Source organism: Vicugna pacos, chromosome 4 (genome assembly GCF_048564905.1).
Source record: "Vicugna pacos chromosome 4, VicPac4, whole genome shotgun sequence".
Lineage (NCBI taxonomy): Eukaryota > Metazoa > Chordata > Mammalia > Artiodactyla > Camelidae > Vicugna > Vicugna pacos.
The window spans coordinates 79,622,755-79,645,339 of NC_132990.1; the positions used below are offsets into that span (position 1 = coordinate 79,622,755).

The window sequence follows — 22,585 nt, forward strand, 5'->3', positions numbered from 1 at the left end:
GACAGTGCACCTGGACAGGAATGCCCCAGGTTTTGCAGAAAATCCCTCCTGCTTCCCACAAACCTTGAGCTCTGATTTGGATGATGACAAGTTTTCGCAGGCTCAACTTTGTTACAACGTACAGTTGACCTTTGGACAGCACGGGTTTGAAGTGTGCAGGTCCCCGTAGAGGCGGTTTCCTTTTTCAGTAAATACTACGGTACTGCTGCTTGAATCCACAGGTTCGGGACTGCAGATGCACAGAGCTGATTGTAAACTTATACGTGGATTTCGACTGTGTGTTGGGGGGCACCCTGAACCCCCACATCATTCAAGGGCCAATTGTATAGATGATTTGCTTCCCAGCTCCCCTTCTCGAACCTCTTCCTAAGAAGGCAGCACCCACCTGTAAGGGCTTTTGGCCTTGAAGGGACGTAAAGGCGCCAAGGAAGGGCCGCAATTAGGCAACGTCAGGATTGCTGTTTAGGGCACAGGATCTTGAAACAAGGACGATGTTTGCATCCAGGTGGGTTTCAAGATATCTGAACTTCCCCAAACCGAAAACTAAGCCCCAGTTATGAGACTTTTTTAGGGCTAGCTGGCTACTATTGAAATAACTCACTTCCTTTTTTTAGGTACAAACGAATTTTCCTCCCCGTTGTTTCTACTCACTTGCCTGTAGTTTTTCCATTGCGTGCTTATCCCAAATTGTAATTCTCTGCTATAACTGAAGGGGCCCATTTTTCTGGTACAATAACGGCCTCTTTTACTGTTAAGGCCAACACCTCCAATGAACTTTCCTACAAAGCACCGCCTCCCGACTTCCCTTTTTTCTCTGTAGTAGTTCCTCTCCTGGGTCACTGGCCTTCCTATTGTTTCCTATACTTTTCAAGTCTTTACTCGCCTCCTCATTTTGCTAAACTGGCAGCTTTATTTTTCAGGCTGATAGGTCCAATGGATGAAAACTCCCAGAGCCGCCCTGCCCTCCACTGCAGCTGGACCGGTCCTCCCGCTGAGCCGCCCCACTGCCCCCGTCTCCCTAGGGCCCGGCCGGGAACCCTCCTCGAATCCACCCGGTGGGGCGCGGGGTCGAGCCCGGGGTCCGGGTGCGCAGGAACTCCCTGCTAACGCTGCGGGCAGGTGGGACACCTGCCTGCGGTCACCGCAACCCCGAGAAGGCCCGGCCGATCCTCCCCGCCCACAGGCACTCAAGGGAGCCAGGCCGTGGGAGCAGGAGGCGCAACGACGGGGACCGGGTAAGACGGGAACCAGCGGAACCCCTCCCGCCTGGCAGCCAAGGACGCACTGCTGACAGGCGTGCGCAGGCGCGGACAGCGAGCGACGGCGGGAGTGACGTCACCGCGCACTGACGGGGCCGCGCGTACGCACGCGCGGCCGTGGAGCCGCACGCAGGGGCGGGGACGACGGGCGCAGGCGCGAAGGGACTACGAAGGCGCGGCGAAGGCGCATTGGCGGCGCGGCGCGCAGGGCAGGGAGCTGACGGAGCTGCGATGGCCGCTCGCGGGAGTCGGACCGCTGGACCTGCTGGACCCGCTCAGAGCGCGGAGTCCTGACGCCGCAGGCGGGCGGGGAGCCGCGGGCCTCCGCCGCTACCATGTATCCGCCGCCGCCGCCCCCGGCGCCGCAGCGGGACTTCATCTCGGTGACGCTGAGCCCGAGCCCAGGCTACGACGGCAGCAAAGGCTGGCGACGCCGCTCGTGCTGGCGGGTGAGCGAGCGCCCCGCGCGTCCGGGAGGGAAGCCGGCCGGAGCCGCAGGGGCCGGGATGCGCGGGCGGGCGGAGCCGGGGGGCCTCCCTCGGGGTGCGGAGGCGCGGGATGCGGGTCCTGCTGTCCCGGGTCCCGGGCTGCGGGGCGGCGGCCCCGCACATCTCGGCAGAGGCAAGGCCCCCCCGGCCTCAGCCGGGACACGAGAGTTGCCCGTCTCTCTCCACTGCCCACGCGTGGGGCGGAAGCGCTTCCGACGTGTGTGTTCGTTCGCATCGCGCCACCAGTGCCGTGTGTCAGCTGCAGTGTGGTCCCCGCTGAGACGGAGCTTCCCGCATTTCAAAAGCAACAGGGCCCCTCACTGGACCTTCTGAATTCCTCCTCGTCCTCAAGGAGTTTGCCACAGTTGAGGTTTCCCGTTGTGTTACTGTCAGTAAAGAGTGTCGTTCTCTGCCCGCCCTCAGAAATGGAAGCAGCTGTCCAGGTTTCAGCGGAACGCCATTCTCTTCCTGCTGGCCTTTCTGATGCTCTGTGGCCTCCTGACCTACGTCAGCACGTCTGACCAGTGGCCAGGTACCCGCGGCACCCTCCTGACGGGACAGCTGAGGGGGCTGGGGGTGACTAGGCAGTAGCGCAGCGACCTCGCAGCTGCAGGAGGGGGACCTCACAGACTGGCAGGAAATGGAAATGGAGAGACAGGCCGAGAGCGTCCCCAGCACCTGGCTGCAACGTGGGTGTCACTCTGAGGCCGGCTGGCTGTTTCCCGGGCGTCTGGTTAAGCGCTGGCACCTGCTCCTCCGTCTCACAGTGAGATTCAGGTCCTGAGGGTGGAGGCTCAGTCCAGACACGTTCCGGGAACATCCTCACGCGTGCTGCCGGGCGCTGGGGACGGAGCGGGCCGGGTGCCGGCACACACGCGGAGGACCCCTCCCGAGCTCCTCTGAACTGGCTCTGGAGGAGGAAAACTAAAGGCCCAGTGGGTGCTCGAGCAGACTGCCCGCTTGCCACCGTCCATACGTGCTGAAACCGAAACTGCGAGGGGAGTGTTGTGTGCTGTGGGGGGGGGGGGCGTCGGGACCGCCAGGCGCTTTGGGGAAGGTTGGATTCCCTTTGGCCATTCTTGGCTTCCTTTGGCGCCTCTTCTGAGGTCTCCCACGTCCTTGTACAGGGAGTAACACGTGTGTGGACGTTGTCCTCGGGGCGCTCTGAACCTCCTGCAGGCCTCGTGGCGGACTTGAGATAAAACAGGTTCTCTTGTTCAGCCGAGAACAGGTCAGCGGAAGGGCAGAGGATGAGACCAGCAAACCCACCGGTCCTGCCAGCCCCTCAGAAAGCAGACGCTCACCCAGAAACCTTCCCGGGGCTCTCACCGCAGGTACTTTGAATACACTGTGTGTGGACTTGTAAGCGGGTCCGTTCCAGAAGCACTTCAGAGCAGTACGTGCTGTTTCAGGCAGACTGGGGAGAACTCTTTTTCTCCCGTCTGTTGGAGGCTTTAACCTCACCCTCCTTGCTCAGGGCTGGTCGGGCAAGTGGTAGCAGGGAGAGGAGGAGGGATGTTCTTTGCTCGTCTTACTTGCACACCTGCAGGGCCGGACCCCGGCAGGGTGTGAACAAAACCCATCCCTTCTCTCTGGGAGGTCCTGGCCCGGGCTGTGCCCAGACGGAGGTGTGGGGGCCCCGAGGGTCAGAGTTGCATCCTGGGATACAGGTTTGGGAGTGCTCAGGTGCAGGGGTGCGTGGCGTCCACAAAGGCTGGAGGAAAGGGGCAGGCCTAGCTCTGCGGCAGCCCCACGCATGCAGTGCAGGGTGTGGAGATTAGAGGGCGTCATTGGCAGCGAGAGAGCCAGGGAAGGACCCCTCCAAAGGCAGGTGGCTCGGGGGCTGGCCTTGGAGAACTGGGAGCTGTGCACCTGGGGAGCCTCCCCCGCTGGCTGGGTGCCGGGGCCGCCAGGAGGGGATCCGGGCCAGGTGCTGGCTCACACCCTGCAGGGCTGCCCTGGGGAGAGACAGGAGGCCGCTCTCCCGTGTCTGGCGTGAGGGCCTGTGGAAAAGGCCAGATTTCTCCCCTCAAGAGCCCAAACGCATTCTGTCCCTCCTGCGGCCGCGCTCTTGCACGCTGACCTTCACGGTCGTGTGAAAGCACAAGGTGGCGCGTTTCCCCAACTGAAAGACACACGTCCACACCTCGACGTCCACGAGCCGGGCGCTGGTGTCCAGGAGGGGCGTGGACGTGACGGGGTGAGTGTGTGCCTCTTCCCTGGCCCAAGTCCCCTCGGGCACGCTGGGCTTCTGGAGGCCACCTTCTTAGACCTTCTGTCGCCTGGACCCCAGCACTCGTCCAGGCCTACTTTGGCTGCAGTGCCTCGTCTCGGCCAGGCCCCCTTCTCTTGGCCCAGGGGCCCCAGCTCCTGGGGTTTGAATCTTTGCAAGGAAGATGTCTTCACAGACCCTCTCCCGAGGCTGCCACAGATCCTGAAAAGCAAGGGTTTTCCGCTCACAAGCAGGCAACCCTCCCTCCCCGGAGCGGTGGCCGAGCACACCCGCTGGTGGGGACTGGCTGTGCCAGGAGCGGGGCTGCTCCCCGCACGGCGCTCCAAGCTGGGGAGCCCTAGACGCAGGCCAGCGACAGCATTCTCTGCAGCTCCGCCCATGGGGACACGGTGGTTCTACCCCTTCTTGGCCACCCTTAGGGTCTGACGTCTGTAAACGTCCTGGCCGGGGCTGGCCCGCTGACCCGGGCTGTCCTCGCCCGTCGGCAAAGCCTCCGTCCGGGTACCCAGAGCTCCCCGCAAATCTGCACATCGCAGGAGAAGTGAAAAGACCTTCCCCTGGGACAGCACAGCCGCACAGCCGGCCCACGGCACTCCGCGTGGCGGGGTCTGGCCACGGAGAGCGCCCCGGGCGGAAAAGGACAGCAGCTCGTCGGCAGGTGCGCCCTTTCAGGAGTGACTCTTGTTTTGTCCAGAAGCCTCCAAGGCATTTCCGACGGGGACCACCCAACCTGCAGATCAGAGCCCCCGACAGAGCTTCCAAGGACAGGGGGCAGGATGAGGCCGAGAGGAGGGCAGACGCGGTGGACGAAAAGGGGCAGAGAACCATCAGGTACGCGGGCAGACGGGTCTGAACGTGAGCAACCAGGAGGCTGGTCTCTTTGCTGTTTTCTTTTCCGAAAAACAAGGAGAACTCCCATGATGTTTGCCGTGTGTTCTCCTTTGAGGCAGACAGTCTGCGCCTGGTGAGGCAGGGCCCCGCCTCCTCGTGGTCCTGCCGCGTGGAGGGCACGTCCGAGCCTGAGTTGGGCAGCGACCGCGGGGCATTTGCCCCCCTGAGCTGCTCTGAATGCTTTTCCTTCTCTCCTCCTAGCTGGAGGGGAGCAGTGATGGAGCCGGAGCAGGGCAGCGAGCTCCCTTCTAGGAAGGCAGAGGGCCCCCCTAGGCCTTCCCCACAGGCCCTCGGGATTCAGAACCCGGCAGGTAAGGTCCCGCCTGCGCCCTCCCGGGCCTCACCTGGGCATCTGGACAGAGATGGGGTGTGGACACGCAGAGGCGCCGCGGGGCGGGCGGTGCAGCTCCTGCTGTGCCTCCGGGCGCTGCGCAGCCTGGGACACCCCGGGGGCCCGGCGTCGGGGGCCAGGCACGCACTAGAGCGCTAGTGAGGACACGTGGGTCCTGGACGGTCTGTCGTCCCGTGTCCAGCCCTGCAGCCCCGGGAGGGATGCTCGTCAGGTGTTCTCGTCCGGGTCACCGGCCCCTGTCACGTTGGACGTCCCCACAGCCACTTTGCGCAGCGCAGCTGCCTTGCTTCTGGGGCCTCGGTTACCTTTGCTCCTTGAGTGTCCCGGCGCCCCGGAGGGTCACACCTGCCAGGCCCCTGGTGCAGGTGGACAGCCGGGCTTGGCGGCCAGGTCCGGCACTGAGCGTCCTGGCCTTCTCTGCGGTCCCCTGCTTCCTGTGGCCTGGACAGTGTCCCCCCATCTGCATCGCTCGCTGTGGGACCACAGAGCAGCTGGTCTCAGTGCTGACTGGTCCTCACAGCTGGCTTACCCCCCAGCCTCCCCCAAGGAGCGCCAGAAGGCCGTGATCGACGCCTTCCGCCATGCGTGGGCCGGGTACCGCAAGTTCGCCTGGGGCCATGACGAGCTGAGGCCCGTGTCCAGGTCCTTCAGTGAGTGGTTCGGCCTCGGCCTCACGCTGATCGACGCCCTGGACACCATGTGGATCTTGGGTCTGAAGAAAGGTATCTCTCCTTCCTACTGTGCAGCCAGGTCCCCGTGGGTGACCCTCGGGCCGTGGGCCAGCCTTGCCCAGGAGATCTAAGTGGCGCTCTTCCCTTCTGGACCACACATCCCCCCTTCCTGGGTGCTAGGATGGACGTGCTGGCCATGGGCAATTCCTTTGTCCCCTTACGTCTGGGCGTCCAGGGCTGGCTCAGGACAGGTGTCCCTTCTGGCCCCCGGAGGGCCGAATGTGGGCCCTGGATGTTTCTGTTGCATCAGAGGGGCCTCGTGGTTCAGGGGGTGACCCGTGACCCGATGCAGCCACTGGCGCCCCAAGTCTTGCCCGACATCGCCATTATGCCACAGAGATTGGGTTACACGAGGATAACGTGTCTCTAGCTGTTTCTCTACTGGCACCTTAAAGCTGTTTTAAGGTTTCCGACTGGGCTGAAGACTGCCTGCCTCGTGGTGACTCCTGGGGTCCCGTGTAGCGGGGCCTTAGATGACGAGCACGTGCCCCCACGTGCAGGGGCTTCCCAGCTGTGTGCGGGCTCCCTTCTGTCTGCAGAACTAAGGCCTCCGGGCCTCTGCACTAGGAGTGATGTTGAGACCCTGCAGGGAAAGGCAGACACGGGAACGCATGTCGAGCCAGAGGCCGTGGTCGGGGGGGCTCTGGGAGTATGAATGTCTTCCTGTGGCTCTTCTGTTTCATGTGTTAGAGTTTGAAGAAGCCAAGAAGTGGGTGTCCAAGAAGTTAGAGTTTCAGAAGAACGTGGACGTCAACCTGTTTGAGAGCACAATCCGGATCCTGGGGGGGCTCCTGAGCGCCTTCCACCTGTCAGGGGACGTCCTCTTCCTGCAGAAGGCTGTGAGTGTCCCAGCACCAGGTCGTCTGTCTCCCTGGGGAGTGCGAGTCTTGAGTGTTCTGCAGTCATTCCTTCCCTCAAGGGTTGGGGGCTATGTCAGCTCCATCTCCTCCAGGGTGTGGAGCCAGTCTCTGTGCTCGGGCCTGAGCTGGAGCGGCCCTGCCTGTCCCTGGCTGCTGCAGGCAGCCTCCCTCAGAGCAGTTTTGCTGCCATTGAGTGCTGGGGCCGGGTGAAGCCAGCAAAGTCAACGTCCCTCTGCTCAGTTGGATGGAGCGGGTGATGGGTCAGTGTGGTAGTGTCGAGACGGGGCCACCGTGTGTAGGAGTTGCTGACTCAGCGCTGTGTTGTGCGTCAGGAGGATTTTGGAAATCGGCTAATGCCTGCGTTCCAGACACCGTCCAAGATCCCGTACTCCGATGTAAACATTGGCACTGGCGCTGCCCACCCTCCCCGGTGGACCTCTGACAGCACGGTGGCTGAGGTGACAAGCATTCAGCTGGAGTTCCGAGAGCTCTCTCGTCTCACGGGAGTTAAGAAGTTTCAGGTATGGAGGGAGCGCTGAGTTTCTCGCTGGAGCAGGTTTTGTGCGGGAGGCGCCGTGGCTCATGGAAGCCCGTGCAGGCTCGCAGGGACGTGGATTCTGGGCCCTAAGACCATTGTTGTTTGGTTGCCACATTTTTTTTTTCTGGAGAACCCCGTTTTCTCGTTGCTACCAGGTGTGTAGGCCTGAGGGCACTGACTGGGGGTGAGTCTTCTGCCCGGCCTGGTGTTTGTACTGTCCTGTTTTTGTCCTTAGGGCCCTGACAGCGCTGGGGGCTTGTCACGCAGTCTTCTGCGTGGCCCTGTGTCCACCTGCAGCCTGTGCGGGGGCCGCCTCTGTTGTGGCTGCCCTCTCTGGGCTGTGTGTCCGGACACTAGTTGTTTGTAGCCGCTTCTGTGCGGACGGCAGCTGGAGCAGACCCTGGGTACACGTCTGTGCTGGGCGGGTGGCCGGGGTCAGCTCCTCCGATGGGGCGCCCTGCTGTTGCCAGGCTGTGCTTGTGGAAGAGGCATGGCGGGTCCACCTGTGTTGTTTGTAACGTGTCAAAAGTGTTGGGGGGGCCTCTTCTCTTGAGGGTGAACCTTCAGCAAGTGGGTGTCCTCTAAATTTGACCTGCATTCCATCAGCTTTTTTTTTTTTTTTTTTTTTTGGTAAACTGACACACAGTTTACACAGCAGGAAGTCGTGACTTTCCTTTGCAGGTCGCAGTGCGCTCGTACTTTGCGGCCAACGCCGTAATCCCCGGCCAGGCCAGGCCAGGCCAGTCCCCAGGGGGAGCTCGGACTCCTTGTGACTGTTCCCCTGGGCCCTTCCTCAGCCCCTGCCTGCCAGGCTCGGCTCCTCCCTGTAGACGGCGCCCCTCTGAACGGCAAGCGTTAAGCCCGACCCCGGCCCGCCTGTCTGGTCCGTCAGTCAGCGTGTTTTCACGGGTGCGGTGCCTCTCGGGCCCTTCCCTCCGTGACGCCAGGCAGGGCCTCTTCAGTCCTTTCCTGTTACCGAGCTCGTGACTTCCTTGCCACTTGGGTCAGTGAGAACGGTTTCCTGTCCGCAGTTCCCTCCCTGCGCGGAGCTTCTGTTTTTCCGCATCCGGCCAGCACTGTTTCTTCTGTCTTTAAGGTAAACCTCGTGAGGGGTGTGCGATGGTGTCTCCCTTTGGATTTACCCTTTATGATGAGCAGCGGTGCCTCTCCGGTTTACTTGGCAGCCTCGGTGTGTTTGCGCAGAAGGGCGTTCTCAGGTCCCGCGGTCGGACTGAGCTTGCCATCTCCTGTGCTGTGGGTGCGCTAACACTTGTCAGGAGATGCCCGCCCCGCACCCGCATGCTGCCGGGCTTTGGCGGTTGCTGGGGATCAAGAAGGCATCAGGCAGCCCCCAGCCCGCTCGCCAGAGAATTCTCTGAACTGGCGTGGGGGTGTGTGTCGGGTGGAGACCGGGAATCACCCCTGCAGGGTCCTGAGGACTGTGATAAAATGTGCACAGAGCTGTGGCAGCACAGACACACGGTGCTGCCCAGGCCAGACAGGTGAGCTCAGAGGAGCCCGGGCTGCTTAGGTGCTGAAGGGTGAATAGGAGTTCACCAGGTGGATGAGGGCTCCGAGGCGGTCAGTGTGTTCGGCAGCAACCCAGGGGCCAGAGCAAGTGTGCCCGCCTGCCCCGTGGGAAGCAGCAGCCTGTGGCCGTCCTGGGCAGGTGGTCCCGCCGAGCCTGGCTGTGGCTGGTCTTCAGACCCTGGCCCCTGCGGCGGGGCCGAGACCTGCTGAGAGGACACACTCAGCCCCGTCGCCTCGGAGGGCGCAGACCTGCCTGCCCTGCGGGGTGCATCCTTCTTCAGAGGCCCCACCTGGGTGTCCACGGAGGAGGGATCAGCCACCAGGGGCAGAGCGCACGCAGACCCCCCGCGACTGCCCGGTCCTCAGCCGCACCTCCCCTTGTCTGCCCAGGAGGCCGCGGAGGAGGTGACGAGGCACATCCACTCCCTTTCGGGGAAGAAGGACGGGCTGGTACCCATGTTCATCAACACGCACAGCGGCCTCTTCACCCACCTGGGCGTGTTCACCTTGGGCGCCAGGGCCGACAGCTACTACGAGTACCTGCTGAAGCAGTGGATCCAGGGCGGGAAGAAGGAGCCGCAGTGAGGCCTGCTTTCTGCCTCGGGCGGGTCCCCAGGCCCCAGGTCCCCAGTTCCCGGGCCCCTCCCCGGCCCGGCCTGTCTGCAGGGGGTGGGCGTGGCCGGTCCCCGCCGTCCAGGCTCGGCAGGCCCGTGGCTCTGCCCGGCGGTGCCCGGAGCAAGGCGGCCAGGCACCTGTGGGCCTCGTCACGCACATTTTCACTCTGACGTGAAACGCAGGCTTCCCCGGACAGCCGTGCAGCAGCTGTCCCACAGTGTGCAGAGGGCAGATAGAGCCTCCTTCGGGAGCTGGACTCGCCTCAGGCTCAAGCCCGGGGGTGATGCGCCCCGGAATCGGGGGTGGGGGCCGCATTCCCCAGAGAGCTGGGTGGGCTCGTCGGGTCCCAGGGGCCGTGCACCCACCTGGTGCGCGCACACACGACCTGCTGGTCCCCACAGGCTGCTGGAGGACTACCTCGAAGCTGTGGAGGGAATCAAGAGGCACCTGCTGCGCAGGTCCGAGCCAACGAAGCTCACCTTCGTGGGGGAGCTCACCCACGGCCGCTTCAGCGCCAAGATGGTGAGCCGGAGGGCGGTCCAGAGGGTCCAGTCTGGGGGGCTTCGGGCCCCTCCCTCTGTCCTTGACGTATCAAGGCTCCAAGAGTCTGGATGTTAGAGGGAACCACGCACTTCTGACCGCGGAGTGTGAGCTGTCACAGGGGGACGTGGGCTGCCCGGCCTGGGCTGTCCTGTGACAGCCGGGGAGCTGAGGTCTGTGGGGTGCCAGGCCGCCTTCCCCAGAGCCCTCTCCTCCCCGCAGGGCCCTCCCTCTCCCCCAGGGGGTCCAGCTCCCCCACCTCCTGCAGCCTGTGCTCCATTGGCGTTTGGGGAAGGGAGTGGGGGGAGACCCGGGAGGCGGGGGTCCTTCCGGCTGCTTCTCCCCTGCCCACTGTGAGCCCCAGGTGCTCTGCCACCGTGTATGTCACACACACCCAGGTCTGCTGCCTCATGGGGATGTGGGTGGCCTGAGATGTTGCTGGACCCAGTGTGGAGCCCGTGCGGCTGCAGGCTCCCTGGTGGTGAGGAGACCCTCTGATTTCAGGACCACCTGGTGTGCTTCCTGCCAGGGACACTGGCTCTGGGCGCCCACCACGGCCTGCCCGCTGACCACATGGAGCTGGCCCGGGCGCTCATGGACACCTGCTACCAGATGAACCGTCAGATGGAGACTGGGCTGAGCCCCGAGATCGTGCACTTCAACCTGTCCCCGCAGCCGGCCCAGAAGGACGTGCTGGTGAAGGTGGGCCAGGCCGGGGCGGGCTTAGGGGCCGCGGCGCGGCGCAGCACAGCCGGGGCTCACCCAAAGCTCGTGCTCCTCCCCAGGCGGCCGACAGACACAACCTGCTGCGGCCCGAGACGGTGGAGAGCCTGTTCTACCTGTACCGCTTCACGGGCGACCGCAAGTACCAGGACTGGGGCTGGGACATCCTGCAGAGCTTCAACACCTACACCAGGGTGAGCCCCTGGCCACCTGCCTGGGGCTAGGGGACCGGCCAGGATCGCTGTGGCCTCCAGGGGACCACACCCTGGCCAGGAGGGCCCGGCTGCCCGGCACGTCCCTCGAGGTCCAGGGTACACATGACCCAGGGGCAGGGGGCCGGCATGTGTGGCGAGGGTCCCTGCAGTGGCCTGAGGTGCACGTTGCGTGTCCCTCCTGGGTCCTCTGAGTGGCCTGGACAGCACGTTTGCACCTGGGGTGACCTCTGGGCTGTTGCTCCCCAGGACGGCTGCCATGACCATGGCGCCACCCGCACTGTGCTCAGGCTCGGCCACCCGTCTCACAGGCGGGGCCACGGCTCAGAGGTCACTTGACCCTTACCCTGTGGCATGTGAGGCCGTGTAGTTTACTCCCATCACGTGACCTCAGGGCCTTTGCAAGACCTCCAAGGCCCTTTCCATCTGGTCACTTGAGGGCTGCTGGCATCCCCCAGGGGCATCCAGAGGAATGCTGGCTGACTGCCAGGGTGGCAGGTCCCCCTGTGGGCCCCGGTGATCTCCCCATTCTAGTCCCTGCCCTGGGGGACTGTGTGTGCTGCGGTGGGAAGGGGCCTTCAGAGGGTGCCTCTGGCTGGCCGTCCTCGAGAGGGCCGAGCCCGCAGTCCTGACGCTGAGGCCTGGGCTCTCGTGCAGGTCCCCTCGGGCGGCTACTCCTCCATCAGCAACGTGCAGGACCCCAGCAATCCCCAGCCCAGGGACAAGATGGAGAGCTTCTTTCTGGGGGAGACGCTCAAGTACCTGTACCTGCTCTTCTCTGACGACCCAAACCTGCTCAGCCTGGACACCTACGTGTTCAACACTGAGGCTCACCCCCTGCCCATCTGGGCCCCCGCCTAGGGCGGGACGACTCCCGAGTGGGCGCTGCCCACGGGCCTACACTTCCCGTCATCAGGACCCTGACCCTGACCTTGGCTGTGCCACGTCCACCCAGCTGGCTGGACGTGCTCCAGGCCGGATTGATGGCAGCGGCCCCGTGGGCGACAGGGCCGGCACGTGTTGGGGCCCCGTAGGTGCTCGGGGCGGCCGCTGGGCCCGGCTCCTCGCCTGGTTCTCGTCAGGACACCGTCAGGAACAGACAGGAGCAAATGAGCGCTGTGATTCGGGGAGGCCCTGCCCACCCGGGAGCCTTCTTCCTTCTCCTGAGAAAATCGAATTCTGACTGCATTCCTGAGGCCCGACTGTCCTCCTGCTGGCCGTGCAAGGGCTTCGTGGGTGTCCTGGGGCCTCTGTCACCCGGGGCTACTCTGGCTCCCTGGAGCCCAGGGTGTGATCAGAGGCCGGAGCTGAGGGGACAGCCGGGTGCAGCTCAGCCTGGGGTCTCAGAGCCTGTGGACACGCCCTGACCTGAGGGTCTGGGGGCATCTGTGACCTGGGGATATGGGCTCCTGGCTGGCTGTGGTGTTTACACGTTGGACTCAGGGATCCTCCCACTGCCCTGCTCGGGCTGGGAGGGGCTGGGCGGGCAAGTCACCTGCTCCCAGGCCAGCCCGACAGATGGACTTTCAGTCGGGATAAAAGTACATTTGTTCCATCTGGTGTCTGCTGTCTTTAAACAAGTCTTGGCTCTCTGAAAGTGCACTGTGGAAGTGATGGGCAGTAGTTGGGTCAGGCGCACTTTGGTCCACAGGTCAGCTCTGCATCTGCCAGCAGTGGCGGGACTTTGGACGTGTCGGCTGTACAGGGCAGGTGATGGCCACTGTGGTGCCCAGAGCAAGGACATGGGCAAGATGCTTCAGGCCCCTGCTTGCGGCTTCCCTGCCAGGTGTGGGAGTCTCAGAGTTGTCATTCCTAGAGCCTCTGGCCCCTCAGGATCGTGTGCCCGGGGCGGCCCCAGTGTCACCAGGCCCAGGCCTGCCACTTGGCTTGGGGTGCCCTGGGGCTCCCAGCCTCCCCTCACTCACAGGCCCCACGCGCTATGTGCATGGAAAGTGTGTGTGGCTTGTCTCTCCAGTGGTCTCTAGTCCCGGCCCTTGTGGCTGCTGGCTGCTCGCTGCAGAGCCCCCCAAGCTGGGGGGGGTGCCCTGTGGTCCCTGTCACCCCCTACCGCTGCCAGGACAGGAGCCAGTCAGCACCTGTGTGGGACTCCCGACCGTGAGGGTTCCCAGTCCTACTGCAGGGTGCAGCCTGAGGCTGCTGAGAAGCCGACTGTCCAGCCCACACCCAGGCTTGGCCCCAGGCAGGCAACCTGGGAGGCAGCCAGGCTCCCCAGAGGGGCCCTGCCTTGTTAGCCGCCTGCCACAGTAAAGGCCATGTCCCCATTGCCCAAGACAGCCAGCAGTGGAGCTGAGAACTGCTTTATTCAACAGTGAGTTTAGGAGGTCACGTGTTTGTGCTCAGTGCCCTGCTCTCCTGACCTGGCCATAGCCAGGACAGGACATGCTTGCCAGGCTGCCAGTGTTCAGCCTCTCCCTCGGGCAAGGGCCTGCCCACCCTGGGCTGAGCTCTGGGTTTAGGAAGGTGGGCCATGGCTTCTCTCCCCAGACTGCTGCTCTGGGCAAGGCTTCTCTGGTCCCACTGCGGGAGCGCCCCTCAGCCTCTAGGCCTTGTATGCTGTGCCAGTCGCCGCTCCTGCCTGGCTGCCTCCACCCACTTGCCAATGATGGTGGCCTCCAGCTGGCGCGCCTCCACCACAGATTCCGGGTCCTCTGGGTGGGATGTTCTGAGGAGCAGGTGTGGGGGGCACTCAGCTAGGCTGGCAGACCCCGACACTCATACTACCCTCGCCCATGACCAGCCATCGGCCCAGGCCAGGAGCTGCGCCCCTCCCAAAGCAGGGCTGTACCTGAGGTCCAGGTGGTGTGCTCCCCCGTGGATGGTGATGGCGAGGACCGACGAGCTCAGGTTGCTCTGGATCTGTGTCAGTGAAGGAGACTCGTGTCAGGAGTGTGGTGTGCGCTCACCCTCAGCCCTCCCAGCACAACGTGATCGCTACACAGCCCAGCTTTCAGGGTGCACTGAGGTGGCTGCATAGCCTGGAAAGGTCCCGTTAGAAAGGAAAGGCTAAGGTTAATGAGCCAGATGCAAGGTCACCATCAGAGGTTAGGAAGAGAACGAAAACAGAGGGAGAGGAGGAAACGATGACGACTGGAACAGTACATGAAGGAGCTACAGAGCCCAGAGCGCTGGGACCCACACAGCAGGGGGGCCAGGGGCTGCCTGGGACCCACACAGCAGGGGGGCCAGGGGCTGCCTGGCGTGACTCACCCCGCCCCCTGCCCAGGGGTCCAGGTCACCATTGGAGAAGATGATGTTGCTGGCAGCTGTAAGATCTGAAAGAGAGCATGTGGTGGTGGGGACCAGGTACAGCCCCCCAAATCCGTGATCCAGGGGCTGGGTCAGACCCCAGCTGTATCCCAGGAGTGGGAGGGGGCAGAGCCAGCTCAGTGCAGAGGGAAGGATGCCGCCCCAACCCCTGCCTCGAGCCTCACCGCCCCCCCCGAAGCTGGTCTGCAGCCAGTCCTGCCGGGGCCACACGCCCCACGTGTCCAGGCAGTACTGCTGGCGGAGGGCCTCGGTGAACGGCAGGTCGGGGAAGATGTCTGACACGTTGTTGCTGGAAAACGTCAAGCTGATCTCAGTACAAGCCTGTGGGACACCCGCACCATGGTCAAGCCGATGGGGTGGTCCATCTTGTTAAGCACCCCCATACCCGGAAGTCGCAGGCCCCCAGCACCCCCATACCTGGTAGTCCCAGGCCTTGGCATTGGGGCCCAAGCCACAGCCTGTGGGGTCCGCACAGGCCTGGTACTGCAGGTAGATGTCATAGCAGGGCGCCAGGCCTGAGGAATTGTACACCAGCCCTGGGGGAGAGGCGTGCTGGGGCCAGGTGCCTGGACACCCACCCTGCCCCCTTGGAGGGTTCCTGCAGGTGTCAGGAGCTCTGGGATCCCATGGGCCCAGTGAGGAGTGGGGTGTCTGGGGTCTGGGCTATCAGCTCCTGTCCTGGCTGCTGAGGGCAGCTGGGCAGCCCGCTCGATATTCCCCCACCCAGCAGGGCGTGCCACCCTTTGCACCTGGGGACTGCAGAGGGCCCTTGGAGCCCCGCTCCCAGGCTGGGCCAGGAAGGGAATGGCCACTTCCTCCCCAGGGGCCAAGTGGAGGCCTCTGTGTGCCCTGCCCCCATGCAGCCCTCGCTGGGCCTCACTCCTCAGCCCACCACCACCGTCGGGCCCCTCACACAGGGCAGCAGCCCGGGAAGGTGGGCAGACGCACCAGCCAGCTCACGGAGCCCCTTGATCCTCTGGCTTTTGCTCAGCAGCCGCTCACAGCCGACCTGGAGTTGCCAGAAGAGTGCCTCAGCCGGTGACCCCTCCTTGAGACATGCAGCCCCCTCCCCAGCTCACCCTTCCCTGCTCCCAGGTGGCAGAGTAGGTGCAAGGCCCTCAAGCTGGCCAGCACTGACCACCCCTTCCCTGTCCATGGGACGCTGCCTTCCCCTGATTCCAGCCAGACGGGAGTGGGCGCCTCGCCTTGACGGGGTTGGCAGGAAGATGCCCCATGAAGTCGGTGGGGTATGGGTAGTCCATCATGGCCAGCAGGGTGAAGGCATTCCGGGCGAACCCAAAGAGCTGCAGTAGGTCCTTTGAGCCAGAGAGCAGCTGGCAGGTGCCAAACTCCTGGCTGACCGTGTCATAGTCTGGCAGGAGGGGTGGGACAAGGGCCTCTGGAGGCTGCGGGCTCTGGGTCAGGGGGTGGGGCAGGGAGGCAGGGGCCGGTGGGGGGCTGCCTCCTCACCTCCCTGTAGAAACAAGTCCTTGATCTGCTGGAAGGCATCCCGCGCGGCCTGGGCACACTCAGGACTCTGGCCCTCAAAGTCCTAGAGGAGGAGAGGGCGTGGCTGCAGGCCCTGCTGCCTGGGCTGTCCAGGGGCCCCGAGCCCTCACTTACCGCAGAGACATCCCGGAAGAACTGGTAGGGGTCACCGAGGCCTGCCACTGCGACGACAGGTGCGCTTGCCGCCAGCGCCCCCGCCACGAGGTGGGGGTACTTCATCCTCAGGTAGGCGCTGAGCATCCCCCCATAGCTGGGCGAGGGTGCAAGGTTAGCTCTCCGGCCCCCAACCCGCACAGCATCTGCCCACCTGCCCCAGGAGGGCGACCTTTCAGCCGGCATACGCCTCCTACATCCCCACTCTGCTCTCCCTTCTCAGAGCCGCCACTCCCCAACTCCTTGCCCCTGAAGGCCCTGAAACCTCTAAGGCCCATAGAAATTCTGGCCGAGAAAAAGCAAGCGTTTGTTCCAGGAGAGAAAGGAAAGGAGGACGCACCTCCCGCCAAAGGCGATGGCAGGGGCGTCCAGGGCCCCAAGCTTCCGCCGCAGCGCCCGGAGCAGCCCTGCGAAGTCGGCCAGGGCCTGCTCCACCGTCAGCAGCTCCGTGTACCCGCGCCACGTGGACCGCTCCCCGAACGGAAGCGACTTTCCGTAGTACCGCTGCGGGCAAGCGACCGGCAGACACTGGTCCCGCGCCCCCATTGGCCCCGCGCCGCCCCCGCCCTGGCCCCGCCGCGGCGGGTACCCACGTGCTCCGCAAAAACGACAAGGGCTGCCTGCTGCGCCGCCAGCTCCAAGATGAACCCTGAGTTGTTGGCAAAGGACCACACGTCCCCCTCGTTGCCCGTGTAGAAGAATATGGGCCCCTCGCCCCTTTTCCAGAACTTCTCTGTCAGGTGGAGGCAAGGGGCCGGGTGAGGTGTGGGGCGCCCCGGGTCTCACCGGTCACCAGGAACGGTCCCCAGGGTGATCTCACCTGACACTAGGAACCGCTGGAGGAAGGTCTTGTTCCCAAACCTCTCGAAGTTGAAATGGTCCAGGAGCTGCTCGAAGTAGGCCTCCTGAAAGCCAGGGTCTGCGTCTCTGTGGACTGGAGGGCAGGACGCTCAGCGGGCAGGGGACGCGCGGGTGGCAGGGGAGGCCCGCGGGTCGGCACTCACCCCTGGCCTCCAGGCTGCGCAGCTCCAGTGCCAGCAGCAGTGCCAGGGCCCAGAGCAGGGCCTGCCTGGGCGCGGGGCTCACGTCCATTTTGCCCGTTTGCTTCGGGTCATGTGGGCAAGGTCAGGTGACGGCGGGGCACCCTCACGTGACGGCCTGGGCGGGGCTGTGAGCAGCGCCAGTCCTTCCTTCTCTTCCAGCTGCCCTGCTTCCAGGTCCTTAAGCCCAGGTCCTCAAGCTTCGGGCAGCCCTGTGTCACCATGGAGACTGTCTCCGTGGGGACACGTGAAGTGGGGTGAGGGCTCCAGCGGCCAAAGGGGAGGGGCGCTCCCAAGGGCAGGGCTGGGAAGGCTGCCTGCGGGGGTGGCTCTGACTGACCCTTGAGGATGGTCACGGGGTCCCTGAAAGAGGGTCAGCGGCCCTGAGAACGGAGCCCCAGCTGTTCCAGGGACAGTGAGGGCCGGTGTGGCTGCGGCAGGAGGCGGGTGGTCGGGAGCCCCCCAGGCAGGAGTTAGGGCGGCTCCTGGCGGGTGAGAGGGATCTGGGGTCCTCTCCCCTCCCCCTCGGGCTAGTCCCGTCCTGGCTCCTCAGTGAGATGGGGTCCCAGGAGGTGCCAGTACCGAGAGGACAAAGGGGCAACCCTTGCCCCTGTGTGTAATCCAGGGCCTGGTGAGGGGCCAGCTGGGCCACAGAGGGCACCATGCCAGTCCTGCTGGGGATGTGGGCAGGGAGCCAGGCCCAAAGCAGGTGGGGGGAGGTGGCCCTGCCCTAGGCAGCAGAGGGGAGGGGAGCCACCCCTACCCACTCCCAGGACTGTCCTTGGGCAGCAGGACTCATGGCTTCTGCCCAGGCCTGGCCTGTCTGGTGCTGGGATGGCCCAGGCTGGGCTGGGGTCCTGGGCTCTGACTGCGCTGTGAAATCAGGAAACTGGGCCAGCCTGGGGGGTGAGTGGGGTGTGGTCCACGTGTGCAGCCCTTTGGCTTTCCCTCCCACTGTCCCAGGACTGTTGCTGTGGCAATCCGCAGGGTGACAGTGACTGTCCATTGTGTGACACCACCCTATGGCTGTGGTCACCCCGAGGTCACCCAGTGCCACACCACAATCACCCCACAGTCTCTGTGTCCCTGGCCCTGTGACCCTATCCCCATCCTTTGGTCCCTGTGTCCCCATGTCCCCATGTCCCTCTGTCCATGTCCCCATGTCCCTGTGTCCCCATCCCTGTGCCACCATCCCTGTTTCCCCATGTCTCCCCTGTTCCCATGTCTCTGTGTGCCAAATCCCATGTCCCCGACCCTGTGTCCCCATCCCATATCCCCGTCCTTGTGTCCCATCCCCCCATGGCCCCGTCCCTGTGGCCCCGTGTCTCCCATGGCCTCGTGTCCCCATCCCTGTGTGCCCACCCCTATGTCCCCGTCTGTATGTCTCCATGTCCCTATGTCCGCATCCCCATGTCCCCAGCCCTGTGCCCCTGTCCCTGTGTCCCTGTGCCCCCATGTCCCCACCCCTGTGTCCCCAGGTTCCCATGTTCCCGTGTCCCTATGTCCCTGTTCCTGTGTCCCTGTCCCCACACCTAGGGATGCCTGTTCTGTGTTGAGGAGAGAGCTGCCCTTGCAAGCCCCCCATGGCCTCTTTAGGTTGGGGGCCAGGACAAGACACAAGGACTCGCAGCCCCTCTCCTGGCTTCTCCCGCTCCCCTCCCCTCCTCTCAGCTCAGGGGCCTGAGCCGACCTCCCAACGCTGACCCACCACACTCCCCTTCCAAACTCTCCAGGCAGCTCCTCCATGCCTGGGGTGGTACCGGGAAGGCCCATGGAGGTGCGTTCTGATTCCCTCCGACACTGTCCTGCCACACCTGGTGGCCCTGAGCATGCAGGTGTGTCTGAGGGTCCAGAAGCCCTTCCCCCAGCTGCCTGAGGTCGCTGACTTTGGGAATAAGGCTGGGGCCTGATTCCGCCTCCACAGCCCACAGATCTGGGGAGCCAGACCCTCGTCACAACCTATTCTGCCCCTTTCAGACCTCAAAGCTGGCAGGCTCAGAGGATGGGGGTGGGAGAGCGGGAGGACCCTACGTAGGTCCCAGGGCTCTCAGCTCTGGCCCATGTGGCACCTCCACTTGCGGCCACGTCACGGGTGTGTGTGAACTGACACCCTTTTACCATGTTCATGTTCATTGGATTCAAGAACATCCGCACCATCGTTATTATCTAGTTCTAAAACGACTTCATCTTCCATCACAGAAGCTCTTCACTCATTGAGCTGCAATTCCCAATTCCCCTCCCCCAGCCCCTACTGTCCTCTCTGTCTCTATGAGTTTGCCTACTCTAGGTACCTCATATGAGTGGAATCCCACAGAACTTGTCTGTGTCTGGCTGGTTTCACCGAGCCTAAGGTCTTCAGGGTCCGTTCGTGTCGTGGTGCATGTCAGGACGTCCTCCCTTTTTAAAGGCAGATAACACCCCGTTGCACGGGTGGACCACACCATGCATGTCCATTCCCCCATCAGTGGACACGTGGGGCGTTTCCCCCTTTTGGCTATTGTTAACAGTGCTGCTGTGAGCCTGGGTGTATGGACACCTCTTCAAGACCCTGCTTTCAATTTTTGGCAAGTATATACACAGAAGTGGGACTGCAGGACCATATGGTAATTCTGTTTCCTTTTTGGAGAAACTGCCGAACTGTTTTTCCACAGTGGCTGCACCATTTTGCATTCCAGCCAGCAGTGCACAGAGGTTCCAGCGTCTCCACAGCCTCATCGAGCCCTTGTTTCCCGTTTAAGAGCAGCCATTGCCATGAGGGTGAGGCGGTCCCTCGTGATTTTGATCTGCATTTTCCTGATGATCAGCGATATTGGGCAGCTTTTCATGTGCTTATGGAACATTTATCAGTCTTCTTTGGAAAAATATCTGCTCAGGCCCTAGCCAAGGGCTGTCCCCAGGCAGGTCCCGGTGCCCTCAGCTCCGACCCGCGTAGCACCTTGCAGTCGCATGTCCACGTTCATGTGTGTGGGTGCTACGTTACACATAATACATAAGGTTCCCTTGTGGCACTGTGAAACGTGTTTTCATTCTTTGTTTATGCATTGCTGAGTTTTAGGAGGGTTTTTAGTTGCAGAATTTGGGTTTTTTTGTTTTCGATGTGTTTCAAAAGGTTTTGTTTGCTTTCGTTACTAAGTTTTAGAACTTTTAAAAAATATATTCTGGTATGTATGACCGAAACATCATGCTGTCCACCAGATATTGTCACAGCATTGTAAACTGCCTGTACATCAATAAAGAGGAATGCTCTACATATACACATATGTATATATTCTGATGGTTTAAACTCGCACAGGTACGTAGTTTGCAGGTATTTTCTCCCCTTCCAAGGGTTGCCTTTTCACGCTTGTTAGTGTCCTTGGGTGCACAAAAATTTTCATTCTGATGAAATCAACTTGTCTGTGTCTTCCACTGCTTGTGCTTTGGCGTTTTATCTAAGAATCCATTGTCATTTCCAAGCTCATGAAGCTTAACCTGTATGCTATGTTTATAGGGCTTTCATGCTTTTAGCTCTAACGTTTAGGTCACTGATCCATTTTGAGTTAACTTTTTGTATGTGGTGCGAAGTAGGGGTCTAACTTCATCCTTTGCACGTGGAAATCCAGTTTTCCCAACATCATTTGTTGAAAACGAATTATTTCCTCCATGGAATAGACTTACTACCCTTGCGAAAACCAACTGGCCGCAGATATACGAGTTTATTTCTAGACCCTTACTTGGGTCCTGTTTTGAATACTGTGCCTTTGTAGGATGTTTTAAAATTGGGAAATGTGTGTCTTCCAACCTTGTTCTTATTCAAGATTATTTTAGCGATTCAGTCCCCGCCCCTTGCAATGATTCCATGTGAAATTGGGGATTGACTTTTCAACTTCTGCAAAAAAAAAACTGCTGGAATTTTGACAGGGATTGCACTGAACTTGCAGGTGACTTTGGGCAGTACTGACCTCCTAAAGTCAAGTCTTCCCACTCCTCATTTGTGTCTCCTTTCTTTCAGCAACACCTCCCTGGTTGAATTTATTTCTGGTCATTTTATTCTTTTAGATGCTATTTTAAATGGAATTGCTTTCTTGACTTCCTTTTGGATTGGTCATTGCAGGTGCATAGGAACAGGACTGATTCTGCTGGTTGATCCAGTACCTTGCCACTTTCCTGAATTTATTAGCCCTGGTAGCTTTCTTGTAGATTCTTTTGCACACAGCTTCTAGATATTTTTCCTCTGGGTTACCATGGAGATTACATTTAGCACTGTAAATTTATAATGATCTACTTCAATGGACAACTTCCGTCAGTAACATACATAAACTATGCTTCTAAACAGCTCCATCCTTTCCTCTTTGTGTTACTGCCATCGCATATTACGTGTTTGTACATTACATGCACAATGACATACATTTGTAATTATTTTTATGCATTTGTCTTTGAAGTCCGGTGGTAAATAAAAAGTTGAGTCACAACCAAAAATACAATATTAATGCTTCCACTTACCCATGGATTTGCCTTTAACAGAGATCTTAATGTCTCCCCATGTCTTCGAGGTGCTGTCTCAGGTCCTATTATTTCAGTCTGAAGGACTCCGTTCAGCATTTCTGGCTGGGCAGAGCTGGTGGCAACAAACTCTCACTTTTTGTTTATCTGGGAATGCCTCAAATTCTGCCATATTTTTGAAGGTCATTTTGGCCAGATATAGAATTCTTTGCTGACAACTTTTCCCCCTATCAGTTTATGTATGTCGTTCCATTGTCTTCTGGCTTCTATCGTTTTTTGGTGAGAAATTATGTTATCTTACTGAAGACTGCTTGTACATAACAAGTAATTTCTCTTGTGCTATTTTCAAGATTCTGTCTGTCTTTCAACAATTTGATTATTTAAGCGTCTTGGTGTGGGTCTCTTTGAGTTGATCCTACTTGGAGATCATTGAGCTTCTTGGATTTATAGGTTCATACCTTTCATTAAATTGGAGAAGTTTTAAAGAATATTTTTTCAAATGTTCTTTTTGCCCTCTTCTGTCTTCTCTGAGACTACTATAATGCACACGTGAGACCTGCTTAGGATAGGATCCCAGAGGTCCCCTGGTCTCTGTGCACTGTTCTCCACTCTTTCTTTCTGCTCTTCACATTAGTTTCAATAGTCCTGCCTCCACCTTTGCTCATTCTTTCTTCTGGCTGCTCAAATCTGCTACTGAGCCCCCTAATGAAGTTTTCATTTTAGTTACTGTACTTTTCAGTATGAGACTTTGTTTCCTTTTAATAATTCCTCCTTATTGATACTCTCATTTTGTTCATATGTTATTTTTTATGACTGCCTTTACTTCCATGTGCATGTTTTCTTTGCACTCTTGTTAGCATTGTAAAGAAAGTTCTCTTAATGTCTTTTTGTAATAATTCTGATATCTGCAGTTCTTCAGGGATGGTGGCTATCAACATTTTGTTCCTTTGAGTGGACCGTACTTTCTTGTTTTTTAAATTTTCCCAGTGATTCTGTTGTTGCTGCTGTTGAAATATGGTTTTGATGGTTCTGATTTTTTTAATGTTTATGCGGGAATGAAAGCTTGGAGCTGCCTACTCTGCCTTGTGGATGACAACCTACCCTCTTCTTTGGCTTTGCTGGTCTTTCCATTATACCTAAG

General features: G+C 60.5%; 2 protein-coding genes and 1 long non-coding RNA gene across 6 annotated transcripts; 2 read left to right on the forward strand and 1 right to left on the reverse strand.

The window, feature by feature from the left end:
• Nucleotides 1–1,383: 1,383 nt before the first annotated feature.
• On the forward strand, nt 1,384–12,527 carry MAN1B1 (mannosidase alpha class 1B member 1). 2 transcript variants are annotated; one of them, XM_072960558.1, is made up of 13 exons: nt 1,384–1,708; nt 2,171–2,279; nt 2,969–3,081; nt 4,675–4,811; nt 5,073–5,182; nt 5,760–5,945; nt 6,645–6,793; nt 7,147–7,335; nt 9,273–9,463; nt 9,899–10,019; nt 10,542–10,739; nt 10,823–10,954; nt 11,630–12,527. In XM_072960558.1, exons 1-13 carry the CDS (start codon nt 1,595–1,597, stop codon nt 11,831–11,833), a joined length of 1,953 nt encoding a protein of 650 aa, XP_072816659.1. In that variant the 5' UTR covers nt 1,384–1,594; the 3' UTR covers nt 11,834–12,527. The 2 variants fall into 2 exon arrangements, with proteins under 2 accessions (XP_072816659.1, XP_072816660.1); XM_072960559.1 differs by having other exon boundaries at nt 4,678–4,811.
• Nucleotides 12,528–13,274: 747 nt separating this feature from the next.
• Nucleotides 13,275–17,441, reverse strand: DPP7 (dipeptidyl peptidase 7). Of its 3 annotated transcripts, none has more exons than XM_072960561.1 (13): nt 16,927–17,437; nt 16,743–16,856; nt 16,516–16,655; nt 16,263–16,426; nt 15,884–16,019; nt 15,731–15,812; nt 15,466–15,632; nt 15,209–15,269; nt 14,678–14,775; nt 14,425–14,581; nt 14,201–14,265; nt 13,779–13,849; nt 13,275–13,655 (listed from the first exon to the last, which is right to left on the reverse strand). In XM_072960561.1, the coding sequence occupies exons 1-13, from the start codon at nt 17,012–17,014 to the stop codon at nt 13,526–13,528; spliced, it is 1,473 nt and encodes a 490-aa protein (XP_072816662.1). In that variant the 5' UTR covers nt 17,015–17,437; the 3' UTR covers nt 13,275–13,525. The 3 variants fall into 3 exon arrangements, with proteins under 3 accessions (XP_072816662.1, XP_006219736.2, XP_072816663.1); XM_006219674.4 differs by having other exon boundaries at nt 14,678–14,796; nt 16,927–17,434; XM_072960562.1 differs by lacking the exons at nt 13,275–13,655; nt 13,779–13,849 and adding an exon at nt 14,014–14,118 and having other exon boundaries at nt 14,153–14,265; nt 14,678–14,796; nt 16,927–17,441.
• A 368-nt stretch (nt 17,442–17,809) lies between these two features.
• On the forward strand, nt 17,810–19,978 carry LOC140696207 (uncharacterized). Its single transcript, XR_012072380.1, has 2 exons — nt 17,810–18,797; nt 19,614–19,978. It is a non-coding gene; the product is annotated as an uncharacterized lncRNA (long non-coding RNA).
• Nucleotides 19,979–22,585: the final 2,607 nt, after the last annotated feature.

What these genes read in the sequence shown, in the direction of transcription:
- MAN1B1 (XM_072960558.1), top strand. Translation starts at nt 1,595, where the DNA reads ATGTATCCGCCGCCGCCGCCCCCGGCGCCGCAGCGGGACTTCATCTCG. An exon ending in AAGGGGCAGAGAACCATCAG is followed by an intron (nt 4,812 to 5,072) that starts GTACGCGGGCAG and finishes CTCTCCTCCTAG; the next exon opens with CTGGAGGGGAGCAGTGATGG. An exon ending in GCTTCAACACCTACACCAGG is followed by an intron (nt 10,955 to 11,629) that starts GTGAGCCCCTGG and finishes GCTCTCGTGCAG; the next exon opens with GTCCCCTCGGGCGGCTACTC.
- DPP7 (XM_006219674.4), bottom strand. Translation starts at nt 17,014, where the DNA reads ATGGACGTGAGCCCCGCGCCCAGGCAGGCCCTGCTCTGGGCCCTGGCA. An exon ending in GCGCAGCCTGGAGGCCAGGG is followed by an intron (nt 16,857 to 16,926) that starts GTGAGTGCCGAC and finishes CCTGCCCTCCAG; the next exon opens with TCCACAGAGACGCAGACCCT. An exon ending in GCACACCACCTGGACCTCAG is followed by an intron (nt 13,656 to 13,778) that starts GTACAGCCCTGC and finishes CCTGCTCCTCAG; the next exon opens with AACATCCCACCCAGAGGACC.